The 26,698-nt window shown below is 35.7% G+C and overlaps 1 protein-coding gene across 1 annotated transcript in view; it reads left to right on the forward strand.

Moving 5' to 3' along the window:
• Positions 1 to 803: 803 nt before the first annotated feature.
• LOC112051153 (zeta-sarcoglycan-like) overlaps positions 804 to 26,698 on the forward strand; it is a 49,671-nt gene continuing 23,776 nt past the window's right edge. Inside the window, exon 1 of the mRNA XM_024089659.2 lies at positions 804 to 1,139. Within this exon, the coding sequence (XP_023945427.1) occupies positions 1,057 to 1,139 (83 nt within the window). The 5' untranslated portion in view covers positions 804 to 1,056. The remainder of the gene's footprint in view (positions 1,140 to 26,698) is intronic.

Here is a 26,698-nt window from a genome sequence, read left to right on the forward strand (position 1 = left end):
CAATGCTAACGATCAAAATGAACCAGTTAGCGCTTGTTGCAACTCTCACAGCTACAAGTAAGAAGACGAAACTGTGCAGTGTCGGGAGAATACTGAGCCTTAACAAGCCGACCATCTCAAGTTGTTAAACGTGTCCGAGACTACTTGCACATAATTCCGTGGTTGCTTTGAAACTCGAATAATTTCATAATGTCCCAACATACATCATTGAACAGTCTGTAAACTTAATTATTTTGACGCATCAGACTTCTAAAGATCATTAAATTTAACCAAATTTAATTATTTAAAATATAATAGAGTTTTTTTTACAGTTTATGAACGTTAAAAATATTCAACATTTTTATAGGCCTTAGAAACCCTCATCTGTTTTTTTTAAATAACTAGCTGACGCCGCGTGGTTTCACCCGCGGGTTTCCCGTTCCCGTGAGAATACGGAGATAATATATAGCCTATAGCCTTCTACGATAAATAGGCTATCTAACAATGAAAGAATTTTTTAAATCAGACCAATAATTCCTGAGATTAGAGCGTTCAAACAAACAAACTCTTCAGCTTCATAATATTAGTATTAGTATAGATTAGACAGTCTCTTATGTTAATAAAGTTGACGATTTCTTAGGAAAAATAGATTATTGCACATTTAATTTTTAAATTAAACTCTTATAAGTAATTTAACCGTAAAATAGCACTTTTTTATATTCTAAAACATTGCAAAGGCACAGACTAAAAGGATTCCTAATAAAATAACTAAGCTGTAAGCAATCTAGTAATTAAAAAAAAACGTAAAATAATTATAGAAATCATAAATTAAAATTTAAAATCTTTAAGGCAATATTCGCGTGTGTTTGAAATTTGAGTAAATTTTGGAAACATCTTTCAGTGTCATAGATGGCTCGCCATTATAATTAATGTAATGAGAAGACAAATTGACTGGTACTTTATTTCATGGGTTGATATTTCCAAATACCCCATATAAGTATTACTAAATCGCTATTACTTGAAAGTGTGAAGACTTGTGGTCGTTGGAAAGTTTAAGAATAAAAGGAAAGCCAGGTGATGGATACTAACTCACTAGGCCGAAGCAGACAGCCGCCAGCGGCAAGAAACCACATCGTTTACACCGATCATAAAGGAAGAAAGTGAGTACTAACTTTAAGTTTTAAAAAAAATATCAATGATATGAGAAGAAAAGAGGTAGAAAGGTTAAACGCGGGCCGCAAGTAGCACGTTAAAACTATGCTAATTAGCAAACCTGAGCTCAATCGCTGCACTGTCATCGTGCCGTTGACAACACCGTTGAATTAATTTTTGTGTGTCAGTTGTAAACATCGAATGTGGTTTATGTAACCTATCTCTTTTTTCATCTAATATCATTATAAAAGTTTATCATAGTTTTAGACGATGCAACTATATGGATATTTACACTTAAATATAATTATACACTTAAACGGTGAGCAAACGAGCAAGCAGGTCATCTCATGTGAAGTGGTTTCCACCCATAGTCATTTGTAGACACTGCTTGCCTGCCTTTGATGGGTTTGGTTAAAACATTCCATATTGTGTTATTTTTTTACAAATCCTTAGATGATTCGTCAATATAGCATTAAATACTAAAATCTATATAATAATGTAATTAAAAAATAACAACAATCAATAGAATAAGTTTACTGTTTTGATAATAGGAAGTACATAAAAGTCAGTAATCAGTTCGTATTATTAAGTTATCTGCCAGTAAATTAGGCTATTACTTGCGCTCGGAGCTGTAGAAAGCTGTACTGAAAGCGTAAGCTTCCCGTTTTCTCCTTGTGAAGAAATTCTAAAGCGCAGTTAACTCTTTAATAAGCTTCCTCGTGGGTGTTACAGGTGTTATTTCGATAGCGACAATTAGCAGAATTCTTATAGCTATTGTAGGTTATTTATATATTCTTACTATGTTTACAGAATAGCAACTTCACGATGTAAGTCATTATTTAATTATTATTAATGTGCTGTTCCATGCCTGAATTCACTCGAGATGTTTTATATTCGAGTAAGAATTTAGTAAGAAGTAGGTAAGAATTATCCATCTTTAATTTTTCAATTTTCTGTTTTGTTTCGTAAGAACCCTGAAAAATATTATTAATACACATCTGGATAATAAAAACTCTTGTATAATAAATATAAATTTTAAGTAACTAAATTTAAAATATTCCCGGTCAAGCTTCGCTTTGCCTTATGTGCACTTCATCCCTACCCCTACCCCTTGACTCTTAAACATTTGTATGGGAAATAGAAAAGGGTTGTTTTTACGTTTTTCCCGGCAATTATTCTAATTTTTCTCACATATTTAAGCTTCTCTATACCGCCACTAACATTTCAAGACCAAGAAGAGACTATTTTATTAAACTAATGCTGTGAGATTCCTAAATATACTCTCATCTGACAAAAATACCGAGGTTCGAAATCGGTCCAACTTTTCAGTCACGTGCATTTTAAGAAATTGAATATCACGTGTCTCAAAACGATGGACGAAAAACATCGTGAGGAAACCTCCTTACCTGAGTGTTTTCCTAATTCTCTACGTGTTTGATATCTGCCAATCCGCATTGGGCCATCGCGGTTGACTATGGGCCTAACCCCTTTCATTCTGAGAGAAGACACGTGCTCAGCAGTGAGACAAATATGGATTGATAATGATGATGATCACCATTTTGTACCGTTATATTTAACAAGACAATGTCATTGCATTATAATTTACAAATTTCAATTTAGATAATTGTTACGCTCTAGGTGTGATGATTGTTTGTGGTCGGCTGCAATCACTCAATTAACAAACTGGTGTATCAAATGGGCATTTCAAATAAACTGCATCAATTAATTGAAGGGGCTAATTTAAACCAAACAAATGGGTGCTATTATTTCTCTCAATTTAGTCTAACAAGCAAGTTAAAGTCAAAGGTTCGTTGAAACGCGGAACCCAATGGCCGTGAATTTTGTAATCTTCATTAATTTTAACCGAAAGTTAACTGGAAAGCTTCTTACTCTTGTTTCGCCTTAATTTTGTAACTTTATTAGAGTGGTGTGACTGTTTGGCGTTTTCATTGTGAAATAAATATAGGTGTAGGTGACTTAACTATGTAACTATGTATGTATAATAAAAATTACAAATAATATTGTAGTAGAACTTGATACGAGGTATCTGGATATTACAAAAAGGTCGGGTGGTGTTCTATGTGGAAAACACAAGTAGTTACGAGTAGTACCTGCCAATCTTTTTTTTTATTCTTTACAAATTAGCCATTGACTACAATCTTATACTATTATTGTTGACGATCTATGCACTATGTGGACAAATTGTACAAAATAGAAAATTCTCTATGCAGTGCAGAGTTTATAATGAGTCCTCAGGGTAGGCAGGGCATTTTTGCATCTAAGGTTTGCTCGCCACTGCCGACGGAGTGATGGGATGGTAAATACTAGGATTAAGTATAATTATGGGCTTAAAGATAATTAAAGTGACATAATTTACTCTTTCATATAGACCTACTGTACTATAGCAGTCATACAGTTTTCTAAACCGTTATTAATAAATGGGTAATAGTATTATATAATATAGCCGTTGTTCATTTCAAAGTACGCGATATTGTGAGTGAGCCACAAGATTTATTTGCACTATTAATCTATGCAAGTACGGATTGCATTGTTTATTCAACAGTATAAATTTACCATTACGGCCCGTTGCGAAGCTTAAGAAACAAAGAAAAGTTGTTAAATAGGAGCATACAACTTCGAGAAGTTGATTACATGGAAAACTTTACGACGGTTGCATATTTTCTATTTTAAACGTCTTTGGTTAAAAAATATTGAAACGAAAATAGATGGTAACCCGTTCTCTTGTGTGGTTTTTTTACCTTATTTACATGAAATGTTTTTTGCTCATTATAAAACAACATAGAAAATGTATGTGCGTAGAGCCTAAACTATTCATTTGATTTTGATTATTATGAAGGCGAGTTTGATTAGTTTGGCTACATTATATGCCTTATTAACCGAGATTTTAACTGATGAACAAAAAAAAAACTAAAAATTAAGTAAAACTTGAAAAAACCTCCTTTAATAAAATTAGCCTACGTTTGGAAGACGGGAAATTACAATCTAAACAAATGTTATATAGAGGAAAGGTTTGTATTTTTGTGTAAGTAACGAATACATTAAAAAACTACCAGACCAATTTGAAAATTTCTTTCAATAGAAAGCTACATTAACAACCAACATAGGCTATATTTTATCCCCATGATAATGGGCACAGGCCGGTGAAATCACGAGGTTCTTGCTAGTAAAAAATATGCAGACACTCAAATAAGTAAAATATATTCCATGAAATATTTTTTTGACTGCACATTGAAACTTATTTGCGAACTTATTTTTGTATTTTATTTTGTTGTTTGTGTTATCAACCCATATTCGGCTCACTTCTGAGCTCGAGTCTCCTCTCAGAATGAGAGGGGTTAGGCCAATAGTCCACAACGCTGGCCCAATGCGGATTAGCATTCACACACGCAGATAATTAAGAGAATTTTCTGGTATACAGGTTTCTTCACGAGCCACGTGATATTTAATTATTTTTAATGCACACAACTGAAAAGTTAGAGGTGCATGCCCCGGACAGGATTCAATCCCACACTCTAGGGAAGCAGAGGTCATATCCACTGGGCTATCACGACTCTCAAGGCTTTTGTTGTTTAAGTACGAATAAAAGTCATCAAAGAAAATAACAAAGAATACAAAAACTTATACAAAATTCTGTTTCTATAATTTCGTGAGTAATAATTCAGTCTGTGCAACAAAACATTATAAAAACGTAAAAATAGCGGTAGATTATAAGGAAATTTGAATAGAAATTGTTTGGTGCTCCTCGGCGGGCGGCGGCGAGTGTGTGAGGCGGGACAGCCGAGTTACTTGCGCAGTTTCCGTTAGTCACATTTTCGCAACAAGGTATTCACATTTCGAGAACGGGAAAGTTGGCGTTATCGTGTTTAAAATAGAACGACAGGCACATCTAACTTTGTGACGTAAAATGGACACGTCACAGCGCTGTGTCCTGTACGAAACGAGCTGATGTGACGTACTGCTACGTGATACGACCATTTTTATTATTATTGTATATGGAGATGCAACACGTACTGTTTACATTACTCTGATCATTTTCTTGCAGTGCCTATTCATCTGTTATTATCACAGAACAGACAACGCTTAAAGATAACGCTAAAAATTATCAGCCCATTTTGAACGGCTTATAATACAGCACTACTTATTATAGGAGAGGGGATATGGAGCTTAGACCCACCACGCTGCTACAATGGGGGTGGGCTTAAGGTCTATATATCTATACTATACTATAATATATAAACAACCTTATTTCTAAACAAAAACCGCATATCCGTGTTCTGAATAAAATTTACCGACAACTGAAATGCAGCGATAAATTAAAAGCAGCAGATGACAAAAAAAAAGAATTTCATAATAATTATTTTTTTTTATAATCGCGTGCATAATATTATTGGGATACGAAAAGTTTCTCAATGAATGGTAGCAAAATATTAAACATATAAGCTTTAGCTCCAGAATTAAATCAATAAATAAACGCTAAAAAAGATAATTCAGTTGTGACGGTTATTTATTATGACAGCAATTTCATAACTGTTTTGTAATTACTAGTCTAGTATTTAAATTAATTAGTGAGTTCAGTAAATAAACTATAAATAATACTTTTGCGGCTCATATGTTAACTGCATATAATTATTGAAAATTGTTGGAAAACAAATTCCATTTTGGTGCAGTTTTAATTGCGTTGAATAATCTAGGGTAGCCCAATACGACAATTTTGATCATGATGCAATGACATTAAAATTATTCTAACATACCTATGGCACTGAGCACAAACTCTACAGCTTTATTTGATATTTTGGCTGGTGGGAGGCTTCGGCCGTGGCTAGTTACCACCCTATCGAGAAAGACGTACCGCCAAGCGATTTGGCGTTCCGGTGCGATGTCGTGTAGAAACCGAAAGGAGTGTGGATTTCATCCTACTCCTGAAAAGTTAGCTCGCTTTCATCTTAGACTGCATCATCACTTACCATCAGGTGAGATTGTAGTCAAGGGCTAACTGGTAAAAAAAATAACCTATCCATCTTCCGACATTATTATTATCAGACCAGCTTTGGTACTATATTACAGGTCCAATTATTGAACTTCAGAGAATGGTTTTGCTTCTAATGTTTGACCCATTAATACTATCTTACTGTATGGAGACACCTAAAGAGCTTTTCTTTTATCTAGAAACAAAAAAGAATAAAATAACATACTATGTTCTCGTATGACAACTGATTTCTGTACCTTTATTTTAAACTGTAGACGGATAATGTTACTAGACACGACATACTTCCATCCACTGTAATATTACCGGATCGAAATCAGGCATTAGATTGAAATCTGTCTATTTAAGAATACAAAAAACAGTAAAAGCTTACCGTCTAGACAATGACAACATTGTAAATGTTTCGTGCTGGAGAAATTACATTTTCATTCGCCGGTCCCAACACATTCCGAACTTGTTTCTCTGCGAGCGTATAAAGCCGAGTTGACACAGTCCTAGTAAGTTCGGACCATGTGAACTCGGATATTTGCGAGTACTTGGACACAACTAGTATTGTGGCAACGAACAATCCTAGTGTACTCGGACGAAGGTGGACTAGGATTGGACATCCACATTTACTAGCGTGTCCCACTTCTCCAAGCTACTCGTACCTAGTACGTAAGTAAGAAATCAAGATGGCGTGTACTAAAAACAATTAAGTGTGTAATTAGTATCATAACTGAAAAAAATTACAAATAAATAAATTGTCAGATCTCACCTCTTTGATTAAATCCCGACAAGCTTGAAATTAGGTATTTCACAGTATTTATTGACTGAAATATAAAATTTGATAATACGTAAGTGCATTTCTCGTATCACTCATTTTATAAAATAAAAGAAAAATTAGGTATTTTCTGATTAAGAAACTCATTAATTACTTCTTACTAGTATTAGGTCTGTTAAAAAAGGTATTTATCTTTATTTACATATGTTCATACCATTGCATACGTAAAATACAAATATGCTATAGCAGCATTTGAAGTTTGGAAAATTGCCCGTATTTTTCGAGTATAGAACACCACTTCTCGAGTCGTGCAATAATTATAATTAATATTATGTTATTGTTAACCGCTATAGTAGTACACTTGTAAAGGAGTGCACTCGTAAAAGTCTACTCGCTACGAGCGTACTTGGCCTGTGTCAACGCCGCTTAAGTAAGGGTAAGCGTACAAATTGATTTATTGAAGTTAAGCAGGCTTGCGAGTTGCGCGGGAGTACAGACCTTCGGGTTACAGATAAAGTGGAAATAAAAAAAGAAACTTCACAAACAGAAATCCCCTTGTCGCGAGATTTACGAGCCGACGCACCTCCGCGCAAATAAGTTATGGAAATTTTATGTGCTGTTCGGATACACTGCTTAAACGTGACACAGAGGAATTACGTTTAATAATAAACAAAGCGGATTTAAAACTGGAAACTGTTAAAACTTACATTATCAGTTGAAGTTTTACTCGTATATAATATTCATAATATTCCAACCTTGCACAGCTAATCGCACTTGCTTTTAAATGACTTAATTACACATAGAGTACCTATAAATATATCTGTATACATTTTATAGGGAATTTGAATGTATTGTAGATGAAATAAACAACATTAGCGATCAATTTTAAACTAATACCTTTCAAGAAAAGTTTTGGTTAAACATACAATTTTCTTTATGAGGCCTGAATGAAAGGCGTCGAGTAATTGTGAACCTTTCAGGGATAATTATGAAAAGTCACGCAAATATTGATTTAGTTACAATAATGTCTTTCATGACCTAGACATCATAAAGCAGATTTGGGTTAATAAATAAAGTTTTACAAAGTTGGTACCCAATACTAAAATTAAAAATTTGTCTATAGGCAGAGCGTGTTAACGCCGTAAATATATTTATTTTTTAAAATTTGTTTAAATATCAACATTACCTACTTGTTTTTTTTTTCAATTTTTAGAAATAAATGGCGGCAATCGATAAGGAATTTGTATTTAAAAATAATAAACGTACCCCACATTTAATTAAATGTCCAAACAATTGAACTCTTTTGAGCGAAATGTTGTACGTATGTCTGAGTTGTTAGTTCTAAATAATACTGATAATAAGAAATGCCTAGCTATGTTTGCTGAGGGCAATTCAGACAGGCGTTAGAAACTTTCAATTTTAACTTAATTATGAAACCATGAAAATTATTGATTACATTTCAATAACAACTAAATTAGTTTTCATTAGGTGCAATACAATTTTAAATAATAAATAAATAAAAAGCCATAAATTCTGTAAAAAATTTCTTGCATAATTTTTTACAGAATTTATGTTAGTAATCTAGATTAATTTGGTTATTAAAAACTTAAATATATGTTAGTACATTAATAGTTTGTTTTTATTACGCAAGAACCCCAGAATGGGTGAAGGCCTCCTCCAAAGATGTCCAATTGTCCCTGTCCTGTGCTACTTGATACCAATATGGGCCAGCTGTTTTTTAATTTCGTCTTCCCACCTTGTCAATGGTCTTCCTCTGTTTCTTTTGCCTAGTGGGAAAAGAAGTTCGTTACCTTCTCTCCAGAAGGTAACGAAGATAACAATTTTAAATATGAATTTAAAAATATAAATCAAAGGTTCAAGTTTCAAAAAGCTGTTATTAGCTTTATTTTTACAGTGGGCACTTTGGCATTGTCGCCGCTTGTCGCTTAGCAAACATGCCGCGCTGAGTGCTACGTGATGTGGAGTGTATTACGGTGATTCCGGTTAAAATTAACTGGAACCACTCATTTTACTATTACATTATTTTAGTCAAATATATACTCCATACGTTTGTTATTTCTGGTTTAATTTAAGTGTATTGTGTATATTATAGAGTAGGTAGGTAGTGGATATTATTGCCCAGTTGACATAGTGAGTTTCGTTAACAATGGGCAGGAATACGAAAAATGTGGTTTTTAAAAGAGTAAATATTACTTTGATATATTATAACGATTCCTTAAATAATGCAATAAAAAATAGAAATAAATGTAACTTTCAAAAGAAAGTTTATTCCATACCCTAACAAGTAAAGACAGAGACGTGCTGCCAAGCGATTTAGCGTTCCGGTACGATGTCGTGTAGAAACAGAAAGGAGTGTGGATTTTCATCCTCCTCCTAACAAGTTAGCCCGCTTCCATCTTAGACTCCATCATCACTTACCATCAGGTGAGATTGCAGTCAAGGGCTAACTTGTACAGAAAAAAAAAATTCTACATCTAACCCAAGAGTATTATTTAGATGCACAGTGCCGTGCACAGTGGCGTGCATAATGCTCTTAACTACGATAGGCACTATACGTGCAAATTATACTAAATCGAAAATTCCTTCTCTAATATAGGTTAATGAATTCTGAGGGTAGGCAGTACATTTTTGAATTTATAAAGTGCCCGCCACTGCGTGCTCATGCTTGTCAAACCGATAAATTACTACATACATTACTACATATACTACGAGTATTTACGTTAGGTAAACTAATGAGAGCCGTGATAGACCAGTGGATATGACCTCTGCCTACGAATCCGGAGGGTGTAGGTTCGAATTCGGTCCGGGGCATGCACCTCCAACTTTTCAGTTTTGTGCATTTTAAGAAATTAAATATCACGTGTCTCAAACGGTGAAGGAAAAACATCGTGAGGAAGCTTGCACTCCTGAGAATTTTCTTAATTATCTGCGTGTGTGAAGTCTCCCCCCACCCATTCTGAGAGGAGACTCGAGCTCAGCAGTGAGCTGAAAAATGGGTTAACAATGATGATGATGATGAAACTTATGACAAAATAACTAAAAAACTATTACATTACATCTAACTTCTATTTCGCAAACACCTTGTAGTACAAGTATATAAACTTAGTTACCGAAGTTTGAAATAACATATGAACATAAATAACATAAATACAGTATGGGAGACATCCCACGTTTTTTGCGAATTGATAAACAAAAACTTATACAGCACTTTAGGGTTTTCGCTCAACAAACAAACGGAACTGAGTGATACGTGACGTGCAGTGTAAAACGGGGGATTTGGGTGAAAGTAACGTTAAAGAAAGGTTTTATTAGTCGGCGTTCACAATAGGGGAAGGTAAGCACTCGTCGAAGAATTATCTTAATTCTCTGCGTGTGTGAAGTCTGCCAATCCGCATTGGGCTAGCGTGGTGGACTATTGGCCTTACCCCTCTCATTTTGAGAGGAGACTTAAGCTCAACAGTGAGCCGAATAGGTTGATAACGACGAAACACTCGTCAGTATTTTGTCTTACAGGTTGTTGTATAATAATTTTATACTATAGATAGGTTACGTGCCTATAAATCACCGCAGAAAGTGATCCGAAAATAGCTACACCACTGAGCGCACACATGCGCAATTTTGTCTTTAATTCCATTATATATATTTATGTATATTTAGTTTTTACACTTCCTAAATTCTCTTTCTTCTTAATTTATCTTCAACACCTATACAGAATACATAATGCGGATGGTTCTGGAAAACTGGGACAAGGGAATATCTGTGGGAGGACGAAATTCAAACTTACGGTATGCAGACGATACTACGCTTTTTGTACAAACTAAAGAGGATATAGAAGACCTGCTGACCCGTCTAGAAGTAATTAGCCTTGAATTTGGACTTGCCATTAATAGAGAGAAGACCAAAATAATGATTGTGGACCGCGCCAATCAGAACAGACCAGATATTGACAAAATAGCGAACTGTGAGGTTGTTCCAACCTACATCTATCTGGGTTCTACTATCTCTAATACTGGTGGTTGTGAGATTGAAATCCGGAGACGTTGTGCCATTACTAGATCGGCAGTGGATAAACTTAGTAAGATTTGGAAAGATAGGAGAATCATCAAAACCACCAAGGTTCGACTTATGAGGTGTCTTGTCTTTCCAATCTTTCTCTACGGTGCGGAAACGTGGTCCTTGCGTCCACAAGACCGTCGCAAGATCGATGCCCTGGAGATGTGGTGTTGGAGGCGTTTGTTGAGGATTCCTTGGACAGCATTCAGAACCAACATTTCCATTCTCAATGAACTAAAGATAAAAGAAAGGCTTTCGTCGACTGTGCTTTTACGGGTCTTAAAGTTCTTTGGCCACATCTCCAGAAATCATGATTCTATAGAACGGTTGGTAGTGCAAGGGCAAGTCCAAGGCAAAAGATCCAGAGGCCGATCTCCAACCCGCTGGACGGATTTAGTTAAGGCTGCTACAGTCATTTTTGGCGGAGTGTACTCAAAATGCAGCCAATCGCCAAAAGTGGCGGAGCATTGCACAGAAGGCATCGCTCATCGCTGCAACCACGACCACTCAGCCAAGAGTGTACGATTAAGAAGACTTCCTAAATAAGCAGTGTAAATAAACCACGTATTAATACGGAAACGGGAACTACGCGGGCGAAACCACGTGTTTTATTTGATTACTAGCTGACGTCGCGCGGTTTCACCCGCGTGGTTCCCGTTCCCGTAGGAATATGGGGATAATATGTAGCCTATAGCCTTTCTCGATAAATGGGCTATCTAACACTGAACGAAATTCAAATCGGACCAGTAGTTCCTGAGATTAGCGCGTTCAATCCAACAAACAAACAAACTTTTCAGCTTTATAATATTAGTATAGAAAAAACTTAAGACACAGAGTATTCACCAGTATTTGAGAACAAAACATAGGAGTATAATTTTTATATTGCCATTCATATGAACGATATTTTTTAAACAAGCGATTGTTTGTTCAAAAGAATGAAGTAATAAACGCGAAACGCCGCCAGTACTTGTGCGTTGTCCCGCAAACAATCCGCGCTGAGTGCTACGTGACGTCGCTGTAAATTGGTGCGATTCCCTAAATTAACTGGATCCAATCATTTTTTAGGGTCCCATAGTTGGTTAACCCGTTAAGCTGTTCATATAGTTAGTTGGTTTGACTTTGGCTTTTTTATTTTTTTTATTCTCTACAAGTTAGTCCTTGACTACAATCTCACCTGATGGTAAGTGATGGTGCAATCTAAGATGGAAGCGGACTAACTTGTTAGAAGGAGGATGAAAATCTACACCCCTTTCGTTTTCGAAAATTCGAAATCGCGTACGTCCTTGTCGGTAGGGTGGTAACTAGCCACGGCCGAAAGCCTCCCACCAGCCAGGCCTGGACCAATTATGAAAATTTCAATCGGTCCAGCCAGGAATCGAACCTAGGACCTCCGTCTTGTAAATTCACCGCGCATACCACTGCGCCACGGAGGCCGTTTCAGTGGTAAGTTCTACAGTTGTGACTTTGAAAATACACCTTTTTTTGTAACTGACAATACCCATAATAATGCGACTTTTATTACCGTAAACTAGAGTTTTTAATCGGTCTATTCCAATCTATTGGTGCCCGCTGTATTTTGGCCAATAATATTATCGTCTTATAAATATTTCCAAAATAAAAATTCAAGAATTCAAAATTCATTCATTCGACTGGTGACAGAAGGGCTGGCTCATTTTTTGCGCAAAGGATCAGCCTGGCTGTCCAGCGCGGAAATGCAGCCAGTATTCTTGCCACCACTCCACGTGGGCATGATTTGTATAGTTATTAGGATAATAATAATAATAATAAGTCTTTATTTCAGGCTATAAACCCATTTAAAATATACAGATAAATAATAGTAGGTAGTTAATTAGTAAATCTACAGTAAAGTACCTAATTTAAATAAGTTAGCTTAAGTTCCTTTTTGTATTCTTTCTCAATAAAAAAAATCATTTATTTCAGTTTACAAGCATTTTTAATACGTCATTTGACTATTTGTAAAGATTCTACCACTGGTTTACATTTCGTATTTTTTTTAAACAAATCAGTTGTTATAATAAAAATTTACAAGGTTTTCCGATCACATTTTAAAAGTAGGATGTATTTCGACGTATCTGTGCCCGAACAAGCAATAACTGCGTACCAAAGCTCGTGCAGTACTTTGTGTTGTCGCTTCACAAACAATTCGCACAGTTCGACGTGACATGCATTGTAAATTCCAACTTCAGCTCAAATCTCTTTTTATTGTATGATACCCTCTCTTAAATAAATTGTAAATACTGATTAATTATACATATGAACAGTACTGATGTAATTTAGCCCCAATAGCTTAACGGTCAAGAACCGCGATAGCTCAGTGGATATGACCTCTGCCTCCGATTCCGGAGGGTGTGGGTTCGAATCCGGTCCGGGGCATGCACCTCCAACTTTTCAGTTGTGTGCATTTTAAGAAATTAAACATCACGTGTCTCTAACGGAGACGGAAAACATCGTGAAGAAACCTGCATACCAGAGAATTTCTTAATTCTCTGCGTGTGTGAAGTCTGCCAATCCGCATTGGGCCAGCGTGGTGGACTATTGGCCTAACCTCTCTCGTTCTGAGAGGAGACTCGAGCTCAGCAGTGAGCCGTATATGGGTTGATAACGAGACGAGCTCAATGGTAAAATGGCTCAAATCCTCAACACTATCAGCCTATTTTAACGGTCCACCACATTCCAGGCCTCCCACCATAAAGAAGTGGCTTTAAGAAACTTAGACCCATCATCACCATCGTGAGGAAATCTGCATACCTGAGAATTTTCTCAAGTCTCTACGTGTGTAAAGTCTGCCAATCCGCGATGGGCTAGCGTGGGGGACAATTAGCCTAACCTCACTCATTCTGAGCGGAGAGTCGTGCTCAACAGTGAGCCGAATATGAGTTGTTAATAATGATGATGATGATAATATATTAACGACGGGGACTGGCGGCTTAACTTGCTCTCCGAGGCATGGAGAGAAAGAAAGAAAGAAAGAAAGAAAAAATCTTTATTACAGCATTATGCCACACAACACAATATGCTCATAATATCATATAATGCTAACAAATAATATTGTCATATTAAATAATATGACAGGACAATACCCTGCGATGTGTGGCATAACCCAATAAAGGGCCCCAACTCAGCATATGCTACATACTCTTTAAATAAAAAGAGCATGCAGCGCTGGTTTTCAGTTGGAACCGTTAAGCTTTCCGACTTTGGGCTGAGAATTTTATTGGAACATTTCTTAGAAGAAAATCTCTGTATTCTAAATCAAGATTAGAAGATTCGAACCCAGAACCTCGTAATCCGTAACTACCACCAACGATGCAGTTATAGCGTAAAGTCTGCTCGCATTGTCGACTCGCAAACAAGCCGCACTGGGCAGGTACCTACAACGTGACATGTAGTGCAAATTGCGGGTGCTTCGGCTGAAATCAACTGCGCGGAATCATTTTATTATTTTGCCAAAAAATGTTTAACAAAGCCACTTTTTCGTTAAAAACTCAATTTTTCTGAATGCTTTATGGTGCTTTATGGTAAGTTAAATTGTTCGTTAGCCAGAGCGGCTACCGGTCGAGACATGTGGTCCAGGGATTTCTTACTTCCTTATAAAAAAGTGTCAACAATCATAGATTTTTAAACCTGGAATGTTTGTGATGTAACAACTGTTTAGTCCCGATTATGAAAATTAACATCTATAGTGTTTGTTACTAGTTTAAACAACTTCAACTCAATCCACATAAGCGACAGTGGTAGACAGTGGCGTAGCGTGCCGTGGGGCCCTGTATCAAAATTAGTTGAGGGGCCCAAATGAAGGGTAAATATATCTCACAAAAGAAACAAAAAATGGTTGCTTAAAAGAAATGTGTCAGTGACTTAACCTTAGCAGGCTGTTTCCAACTTTTTGACGCACGCTTGACCAGGGAACAAAAGAGGATTACCTACATTTTACTAATTTTTGCTTTGTAGTCCGGGGGCCCCGTATCATTGATACGGCTGATACCACGGTAGCTACGCCCCTGGTGGGTAGGGTCATAGTTCAAAAATCCTCCCTCTTACGAGTACTTCATTATCAACCCATATTCGGTTCACTGCTGAGCTCGAGTCTCCTCTCAGAATGAGAGGGGTTAGGCCAATAGTCCACCACGCTGGCCCAATGCGGATTGGCAGACTTCAACACTCAGAGAATTATGAAAATTCTCTGGCATGCAGGTTTCCTCACGATGTTTTTCTTCACCGTTTGAGACACGTGATATTTAATTTCTTAAAATACACACAACTGAAAAGTTGGAGGTGCATGCCCCGGACCGGATTCGAACTCACACCCTCCGGAATCGGAGGCAGAGGTCATATCCACTGGGCTATCACGTCCTCCTTACGAGTACTACGAGTTATATTTGTACCCATTGGCTTTATCCGCTGTAAAACCATGAATATAATTGAAATATTACTTCAATTATTTGCCTTTTAGATCCCGTAAGGAATGGAGTTTAATGACCAAAATTAAAATTTTGAAAAAAAAAATCATTTTTTTTTACACAGTAATAATTTTCCAAATCCAGTTGTTAATTCTATAAATTAGTAGCGTACATAAACAAACAATAAGCTTTTTAGCTTAATTAAATTAGTATAGACATATAGGCATACAAATTTATGATCAGAATATGTTGGTGTACCTATAAATTACGTTAATTTCGCTTCGCTGCATAACATACGTGCGACACAATGCGTTGATTATGATAATAAAAACTCATAATATAGTGCCTCCCCCGTAGTTTTCCGAGTAATCAAATTAAACGGCACTGATTTCAGTGATTTCAAATATTTTAATTGACAAACAGAGATTTCGGACGGAAAATAGAGTTTTAAATTGTGTTTGTGTTTGCTGAATTTTATGAATAAATCAAAAATGACAGCCTCCTTGACGCAGTGGTATGCGCGGTGGATTTACAAGGTTGAGGTCCTGGGTTCGATCCCCAGCTGGGCTAATTGAGGTTTTCTTAAGTAGTCCAGATCTGGCTGGTTACCCTAACGGCACGGACGTACCGCCAAGTGATCAAGCGTTCCGGTACAATGCCGTGTAGAAAGCGAAAGGAGTGAACATTTTCATCCTCCTCCTAACAAATTAGCCCGCTTTCATCTTACAAAAAAACTGATCTGTCTGTATGTTTGTCGTTGTCGAAACCGATTTAATGGGATTTGTGAAAAACTGAATTAGAAGCGGACAAAATCGCGGGCGTCTGCTTGTTATCTATGTAATTGTAACTGAATCTTAGACCAATTATTGTATAGGACCTGCCTCAATAGACGTTACTTTCCTGGCAAAATATATGATCAACGATCTAATGCGATTATAAGAACTGTCTATAAAGTAATCGATGTTTCGTAGTTTTAATCGCGTTCGTCGGCTAAAGAGCTCCGTAAAAATACTTTTTTGTGTAGTTGAATAGTGTAAAAAACGGCCAATAACTTCTAGTTTAGTATAAGATATGTACCAAACCTAAGCTCTTTTTCCTCAGAAAATGACAGACAATTTTGTTCGTAAATCTGGGTGCGATACTGGTCCTTTTATAATTGGTTTGAGAACTGAACGGATGATTTTGTAAGGTCTACGAGTACCTCAAATGTAGAACATTAGGAATTGATAGTTCAGTTTAGTCTACAGCTATTTGTATAATACCGGTCGGGCGGTAGTGTTTCCGGGTCACGGATAATATTTTACTGTTATTTTTTCCGCAATGCTGCTACAACTGCACCGGGCACAAGTGTGTGTTTATGCAACATTACGCTAGTGTAGATGTCAAACAAATCGTTATTTATGGATGTGAATTATTATAACGCACGTAAATGTTTGCACTTTCCCCAAAAGTTCATGGGATTATGTTATCAATACACAGTATGTTATTTAATCGTTATCAACCCATATTCGGCTCACTGCTGAGCTCGAGTCTCCTCTTTGAATGTGAGGGGTTATGCCAATAGTCCACCACGCTGGCCCAATGCGGATTGGCAGACTTCAGACGCGCAGAGAATTAGGAAAATTTCTGGTGTGCCGGTTTCCTCACGATGTTTTCCTTCACCGTTTGAGACACGTGATATTTAATTTCTTAAAATGCACACAACTGAAAAGTTGGAGGTGCATCCCTGGACCGGATTCGAACCCACATCCTCCGCAATTGGGGGCAGAGGTCATATCCACTGGGCTATCACGGCTCTCAGTGGTATGCGCGGTTGGATTTACAAGACGGAGGTCCTGGGTTCGATCCCCGGCTGGGCCGATTGAGTCTTGCTGGTGTGAGGCTTTGGCCGTGGCTAGTTACCACCCTACCGACAAAGACGTACCGCCAAGCGATTTAGCGTTCCGGTACGATGTCGTGTAGAAACCGAAATGAGTGTTTCATACTACTCCTAACAAGTTAGCCCGCTTCCATCATCACTTACCATCAGATTGTAGTCACGAGCTAACTTGTAGAGAATAAAAAAAAAAGTTCCGTTTACCTACTAACCATTAAAAGTAGTTCACAAGCATTTACCGTAACATCCATAAAGAATGGAATGCGATCGAATACCGTGATTGAAACAGATTTATTGAGAGCAATCAGGGATCAGATGTTAGTATTCCGCCCTAAGCCCCAGAGAGCAGGCCTCGTATCGACTGAATAATTTACACACACCTTGCATACCTCGAGACGCAAGTGCGCACATTACCTGAGCTTGTACGACTCATTTCTTTTTTATTTCTTTTCACCACACTCAGCGTGCTAAAAGAAACCGGAAGCAGTGCAAGCAATTAAAATTTTAATATGGTACGGTTATTCGCTTTAACTAACACTGAAATGGTATTTGGACAAAAAAAATTGGTAGTAAATTAATGCGTTTGTAGCACATTTCATGATTTAAATGTTGTTAGTTTATAATACCGTAGGTATATGAAATTCTTAATTATTCTCTAAATCCTATCCTACTAATATTATAAACGCGAAAGTTTGTATGGATGTTTATTACTCTTTAACGCCGCTACTACTAAAGCGATTTGGCTAAAATTTGGAATGGAAATGGATTTTACTCTGGATTAACACATAGGCTACTTTTTATCCCGAAAAAATCCATGGTTTCCTGAGATTTGCGAAAACTGATGATTTTAATGATATGAATGTTTGTCACTCTTTCACGCCTCTACTACTTAACCGAATTAGCTGAAATTTGGTATTGAGATATATTACAGCATGGATTAACACATAGGCTGCTTTTTATCCCGGAAAAATCCATGATTCGAGAACGTGAAATAGGGGTTGAAAGTTGACATCGATTTTTACGCGGATGAAGTCGCTGGCGTCCGCTAGTTATATATAAATGAATTGGGTTCTCCTTTCAAGTATCAATATTAGTCAATATGTTTAGCTTGAAGATCATTAGTTTAAAGTATTTAATTATTCAGGATGCTCGGGAGTATTTCCCATAACTTCAAGGTGTTAACGAGTTTACTTAAAGGAGCAGAACTACGAACTAATATTTTTTTAACTAAAAAATAAAAGCATTTTATGTTTTCATACAAAATAATTAATATAAATCTGGCTATCCATGTAACACACGCCTTTATCTATCCTTGCATTTTAAAATACGTATGGCTATGTTACAAAAGAAATATTATTTGCCCCGAGAATATTAATTTTAGAACATTTTATTTAATTTTCGGTAATTAATATATCCCCAGAACTCTGGGGATTATATTATTTAGTATTTCCCATAACTATGGGAAATACTTCCCAACATCCTGCATACTTACATTAAATGTACATTTTGCACAATACATAGTACACACATCACTACTCAACCCCAAAAGCGTATATCATGTGTTATGGGTACCAAGATAGCGGATCTTATCATATACATTTATATTCTACATATAAATAAATACTTATCATCATCATTAACAACTCATATTCGGCTCACTGCTGAGCTCGAGTCTCCTCACGGAACGAGAGGGGTTCGGCCAATTGTCCATCACGCTGGACCAATGCGGATTGGCAGACACGCAGAGAATTGAGAAAATTCTCTGGTATGCAGGTTTCCTCACGATGTTTGCCCTTCACCGAATGAGACACGTGATATTTAATTTCTTAAAATGCACACAACTGAAAAGTTGGAGGTGCATGCGGATCGGACCGGATTCGAACCCACACCCTCCAGAATCGGAGGCAGAGGTCATGTCCACAAATTCAACCAGACACTGGAAAATGTCTATGCTCATTACACACATATTTACCAGTTGCGGGAATGGAATCCTAATCAAATTAAATATAAATAAAATACAATAAAATATTTACCACATACAACAGTTTCAGTATTCCACTGAAATTAATACATACGCATTAAAAATCATTAACTACATATCCAAAGCTAAGCTCGGAGCGTGCAAAAGTGACTAAGTTGTCGTTGCCGACTTTATGAGTAGGACAAGCGATGGCTAACTTTTGCGCCAACTAACTTGGAGTGCTGTAAGTAAAGCGTCTGCGGCAAACTTGCCTTCGCGAATTACTTCCACACGATTTCACCATCTCACTACGATCACTTAAACTCTCGCATCTGTTCTAATAAAACTATGAGGTGAGCAAGACTCTTCGGGATTGGATTATTTGAGAGATTTCTCGAAGATTTCAGCGATGAAATGTTTAGCGATTTCGCGATTTTGATCGCACGGAATGTCAGAGTTACTTAAACAGCGAGCAGTTTAAATTTATCAGACTTTAATTAATGAAATGCCGAGTGAAGTTTAAACACGTCTCATTAATTCGTAATGCTATTATGTTCTGGCCTTTTACAAATGTCGGTAGCAGTTTAATGAAATTCGCATTTTCCTTTATTTGCCATTTATTTTTAACATTTTATTATATTTTAATGGTTTCCATCCACGGTCGCTATGCGCAAGTACCGATGTGGTAACATGTTTCACCGCTGGAACTAAATTAATGAAACGCCATTACTCCTTTTAACAACATTATTTTACATACATAACTAATTTGATGCATACACTTTTGTTCATAATAAAATGCAATTAATATGAAAATTGGCACGGTTCTATGAAATTTTGATTCATATTCACACTCCGCTTTCAGCTGTGTCGCCACAAATTTTACTCATTTTACAGTAATTGTAAACGTGTAAATAGCAGCCATAATTATTTGGATGAATTTTAATAAATAATTAGAGGGTTAATATATTTTTCATTACCAATGTAACATTATTATTTCCTTTTTGAAATATTAAAATTAACATTGCATACTAACTGTAAGGTGTTTGGCTTAAAGCTCATTGTGATTATATTTTAATACCTTTATAAAACTTTCTATACATTCAATTCGTTGTTAGCTTAAAGTACCTACCTATTTTTTAAATGTCAAATTTATCTTTTTGTAATTTCCATTACTGAACCGGTCCCGAAGGAAGAAATAGCAAGACAAACATCAGTAAAATAATAATCATTTACAATAATAATTACTATTATTTTAAACTCATTACTCATTATATTATTAGTATGAGTAGGTATGCCTTCATTAATGGTATTGTAACCTCTATTAAGTAGTTACAGTTAATGTTTATCTTAATTCTAAATGAACCATTACTTATTGTGTTGAATAACAAGAATCAACAGATACAGGCAAATAACTTATTTATCTTAGAGCAAATTGAAAGACTGCGAAGGGGTTAGACGAGTGTATTCACGTTTAGATGTAAGCATTGTTTTATGGTCGCTGCGACGCCGACAAACTTCGGCAACTGCTTTATGATCCTAATTTATAAGCGAGAGGCGTCAGTATTTACGACTCTTTCTGAAGCCATCCCTAGAGTGCGTTTCTCCAACCTCGCTTGTGAGGGATTACCGCTATATTGATAATTTATATTTTTTAATTTTTTTTTTTATAATATAACATACGATTATTTTCAGTTTTAAAATTTCCATATTGGAAAAAGCAAGCGCCCTCCAACCTAGACCTCATCATTGATTGCAAATCGTGTATTCTTAACTTTGCGCAGTAGTATCTTGGACTTTCATCATTCATATTAGTCACTTAACATCCAGTGAGATTTTATTAAAGCATTTAATTATTTTAAATGAGTACAACTTGTACTATTATGTATTCTGTGGTACAAGTTAAAATTTAAAATTTCCTCTGACTCTTGTGATTTTAGCTAGAACAGCGAATTTAAGCTGGATTTTTTTCCACGCCGTTACGAGATCTTTCGATTAACTAAACGGATCTTCATCATTTAAAGATAACCATCTGGTTCACGTCATTTTTTCAACAAAAGAAACCCGCATCATAATCGGTCTTCATATTAAGCCATAAATAATAATAATCAGACGGACTTTTTACATTGGGTGATAAAAAAATTAGCTGAGGTATAAAAGTGCATTCAATAGTATTTAGATGCACCTTAAAGACAGCTTTGTGTTGACTTATTTACAATCTGTGAGAGGTACTCGTATATGAAATTTTGCAAGCATAAATTAATTTTCAATTTGCCTTTGACGTTTCGCTGAGCCGGCTCGACGTGTCTCTCAGGCACAATATTAACTGGGACATAACGCCATTTACCCATAACCAAATATATCTAAACAAGTTGCATTGTGTTATCCACATGTTAGGGGAGCATATTATCTATAAACTAGAGCTAAAAACTTTAGTTATTAAGTAATCAGTATTTTTATTTGGTTTCAAAAGTAGTGCTTCCTTGTTAATACTTTTTTGTTCAAGAGTTTTAAACAATTAAAAATAAAGTGTATAAACTATAACCCGACAACGTATTAAGGGGTCTAAAAAGAACGAGACAAGAAAATATTTCAGATTGAAATAGAGAATGCATAGGTAAAAAAATGGTCACGGTAGAGCCGTGATCGCTACCTACTTTATATGGTCTATACTACTATCGTTAACAACTGAGTCTTAGGGCCATAAATCATTTCTCTATATCTATCTCGCTTGCACTTATGGGTCTTATGGAGCCGTCTAGTGAAGGGTGTAACAATGAAAGACATATTATCGATAAGTAAAGTTTATTATCGTATCTTGTTCACAAAATTAAAAAAATTAACAATATTTGATTTAATATAATACATATTTCATATTATATAATTATTAACTAAATAAACTTTTCAATTCATTGAGAAACAGGAATACGTTGTGAATCAGTGTTCGAGCTTGAGGGCTAATATCGCCATGTAATTTCTTCAGATCAACGTTAGAAAATAAAGTATCCATAGTGCGCAACGAGTAACACATGAATGTATTTATTTAATTGCAGTAAACACATTTATAGCAAAAAAAATACGCAATGCAATTACATTAGAAACCGACCAATCAGAATCGTCCAAATCATTATTGACTCATCATTAGCACGTGCGCAGGTAGCCGTTTATCGATAATTAGGGTGCGCAGGTAGGCGCGCTGCACATTCCTATCTTTTTTGACTTTTATGACCGGACGACTCAGATGATAACGCGCATACTATAATTGGTCTGATGTGATTATGCAAGGAACACTTCTATTTTAAACATAGGTACATGCTAGGTATATATCTAATGAATGCGACCACGGCTCTACCATGACCATTTTTGTACCTATGCTTTTCTCTATTTCAATCTGATATATTTTCTTTTTAGACCCCTTTTGACGTCGTAGTAGGTATGATACATGCAACTATTCGTGGCCGGTAGATAGTTAAAATAATAAAGAAATTGCTAAATATTGTATGTCTATTTTTTCGTTACAAAATTACTTATAAAGTTAAAAGCTTCGATTCGTGTTGACTGATTTACAGTTTGTGAGAGCTTAGTGAAATTTTGCAAGCATAAATTAATTTTCAATTTGCCTTTGACGTTTTGCTGAGCTGGCCCGACATGTCTCTCGGGCTGGGTATTAACCGGCATGTGTCGCCCTCTACTGTGACTACTCCCATACCTCAACCACGTGAAAGTTAATTGAAATACTAATGGTATGGCGTCTACTGGTGGTAGATACTTACGCTTGTTTTCACAGATTCAAGGATTTCATTTGAATACTCTTTTAAAATTGTGATTAGTTTTTCTGGATTACTTTATTTTTGCAACTTAACTTTGTTAATGTAAACGTTATGAAGCTTGTTAATACGAGTATATTAAGTAATAGTATATTTTAATGATTCTTATATAAGAAACTGACACTTCTATATAAACTTTCACCATCCATTTTCCCCTAAACCATGACATCATTTAACCATTTATGTTGAATAGATATATACATAAATTTAGTTTCAATTTTGAACTATATGTATAATGTATTTAAATAAAAACATATTTTACTGTTCACAAAATTGTATAAAACCTCGAACCGTTAATAGTATTATTATAAGAATCAAAGATAATTATTATTCAAAGAAAGACTAATAAATATATTATGAGAGAAAAAAGATTAATATTTACAAATGAATAAGAGGAACTTACATTTAAAAATACATTTTTTTTAATTAATTAATGCTGTAAAAAGAAGAAAATTTGTTATCAAAATAAAACAGACGGGCAAAGTTTTATGTTCGTATTACAAACGATTGACGTATCCTTATCATTAAAAGTATATTATCACAAAAAATTAACAAGCATGAAGAATTACAATGAAGTATAGAGGAATTAGTAATCAGCCTACAACATTTGACCCACCCATATTAACAGGTAAAGTTAAATAAAAACTTGTAGTTACAATAAACCGTTGTATTGTTACTAAGCCTATTTTCCCATATTTCTAAAATTTACGTCATGCACGTAAAGGTTTTATGATGAAAAACTTAATTGAAATTCTAGGCTTTCATTGTCTGATGATAGTTCACCATGCTCCATTTTCAACGGCAATATACATTTTCATTGTTCATACAGTTTGATTAATTGGTTCCAGTCTGTAGTTTGATAGTTAGTTTATTATGCGTTATAATTTCTTTCGAAAACTTATATGTGGATACATTTAGTTGTGTTCGCAGTTTTTTGTCATTCCAAAACAGCCTGTGTGATTTCCCAGACTATAATTATGTTACAGATCAGTGTGCCTAGTGGGAGTTTTCAATATTATCATACTGTAACTATCACGTTATCGTAAACGCGAATTTATAAAGAATTGAAACAGTTGTGCAGTGGTGGTTGTTCAATTCCTTAGAAATTTAAAACGCGTTTACGTTTACGCGATCGTCACATTATCAAGCTGCCACTAGGCCCTCCGTTCTCCTGTTTTATAAATAAATAGTTTAAAATATACTAGTATCTGCTGTTGTAGCAAAATTTTATTATTCATTGCGCGTCTTAAACTATCACAAAGTTACGTTTGTTTCATTAGCCATCGATGCCTAATAAATTTACTAAAAAATTAATATAAAGCGGTAAAAGGGTTAGCGCAGAAAAGAAAATTGTCTGTGTATTCAAGATTGTAACAAATGATCGTTGTTTCATTCAGAATACATTAAAAAAATCTGAAACGAAAATTCTACGTTGACGAACACGAGTCGAGTTTACCCTTCGGAGGGTTGTAGACAAAAGCTAGAGCCTATCGCCCAGATAATCGAATTGATCAACGTGCTGTGGTTCCAGTGCATCTGAGGTAAGAATCAATAAATAAGCAAAGAACCCGTATACATTGCAATATGTAATTTAAATTCTGATTAATTAAACACTTTTTCTCTAAATCAGATTTACCATTTTTTTTTATTTTATAATTACTTTTTTAAAATTCCCATTCCCCTCCAATTAGCCGGGAAAGACTGTGCTAGAAGTGGGTACGACAATAGACCAACGGGGGTGAGGATTGAACCACCACCCCTTGGTGATGAGTCCAACCGCTCTTACCGTTGAGCTATTATGGCTTTATTGGTTAAATCATGGATGTTAACGGGTAAAACTGCACCATAAAGTTAGTTATAATATCGTTAAACCAAACATCTTTTTAAGTCATGATGTAAATTCATAATAAGATCGATCTTTCTGGAAAGTTTCTTAAATTAAAAAGTAAATGTCGAACTTGAAAAGTTTAAAAGATTTTTTCGTTTGGTGCTTGGATAGTTGAGACGCTTATAACATATTCACGACAGAAATATAGTTTGAGTTGGACTGCGACTGGCAAGTGCTTGAAATGAAATATGCAAAGTCTATTCAGGACAACTTATCCCTACGAGCACGGGAGTGTAGGAACCCGACAAAAGATATTACTATACGTAGTATTATTAACACTGTACGTAGCATTATAATATTAATATAATTATACTTATACTACCTACTGGTAGGTGGTCTGAGTGTGGCATGCATACCTACGGTTTTTAACTAGGGTAGGCTCTCTACATACGATCCTCCTGTAATACAGGACTATTATGAATCCTTAGGGTATGCATTGCGTTTTTAAATATATGATGTGAACGCCCCTGCTCTAGTAATCTAATTTTTCTTTTAATATTTGCGTAGCAGGGACGATTTTTGTTTTAATTAATTACTTTAAAAGAAAAGTAAGCGACTAAATTGGAACGATTTTTCATGCAACACTTGATTCGCGCGTCAATAAAAACTTATTATTAGTATCTACTTTGCTACAAAATTTTCGCAGTTAAAATTAGGAATAGAAAAGTCAATCTTCCATTTAACTCAAATGCACATTTCATGTTTTTCTGCTGAAGGTTTTCTCTTAAAATGATATTGAAACTGAACAGTAAATATTAAAGTTGAAAAGTTTTTTCGCATGTAAGTTGAAACCTATTTACGATGGAAGTATGAAGTGTTGTGGTTGGTAAATAGAGAAAGAAAATTGACCGTGTAATGTTGACTCCATTATAGTTATTACCTACGTCTTTCTACACTTTACAGTTTGAAAACGAAGTATACCTATTTCTAATTTGTTAAAATACAAGATAAAGAAATTTTGTGGAATCTATCGTGGAGCAACATAGAATCATTCTCGCTTTAACTTCTGGAGTTTATTTATTTAGACTTATAAGTATTCGATTAAATAAGTAAGTAAAATTGTTGTAGCAGGCAATCGAAAAATTATATTGTAACCATTGATGTTCCTATATGTTATTTATACATCAATGGTCCTAACTAATATTATAAATTCGAATATAAATGAATTCTGACGCATTCACTAAATTACTGAACTGATTTTGAATATTCTTTCACTAATGTAAAGCTAAGAGCCTTGAATATGACCTCTGCCTCCGATTCCAGAGAGTGTCGGTCCGAATCCGGTCCGGGGCATGCACCTCTAACTTTTAAGTAATATGCATTTTGAGAAATTAAATATCACGTGTCTCAAACAGTGAAGGAAAACATCGTGAGGAAACGTGCATACCAGAGATTCTTAATTCTCTGCGTGTGTAAAGTCTGCCAATCCGCATTGGGCCAGCGTGGACTATTGGCTTAATCCCTCGCATTATGAGAGGAGACTCGAGCTCAACATTGACCCGAATATGGGTTTGTAATGAATGAATGTAAAGCTACATTATCAACGAGTAGCATTGGCTATATTTAGTTCCCGTTAGACTAAACTTTTTAAGCGCACTACAAAGCGCAGTGATAGCCGACAATTCACCAGGCGGACTGAGGACATAACGCGAGTCGCAGGGATTCGCTGGAAGCAGGCTCAGGATCGTGATGTTTGGTCCCTATGCAAAAGTACGTCCTGTACTGGACGTCCATCGGCTGATAAGATGATGATGAT

The sequence above is a fragment of the Bicyclus anynana genome, chromosome 6 (assembly GCF_947172395.1).
Source record: "Bicyclus anynana chromosome 6, ilBicAnyn1.1, whole genome shotgun sequence".
Taxonomy (NCBI): Eukaryota; Metazoa; Arthropoda; class Insecta; order Lepidoptera; family Nymphalidae; genus Bicyclus; species Bicyclus anynana.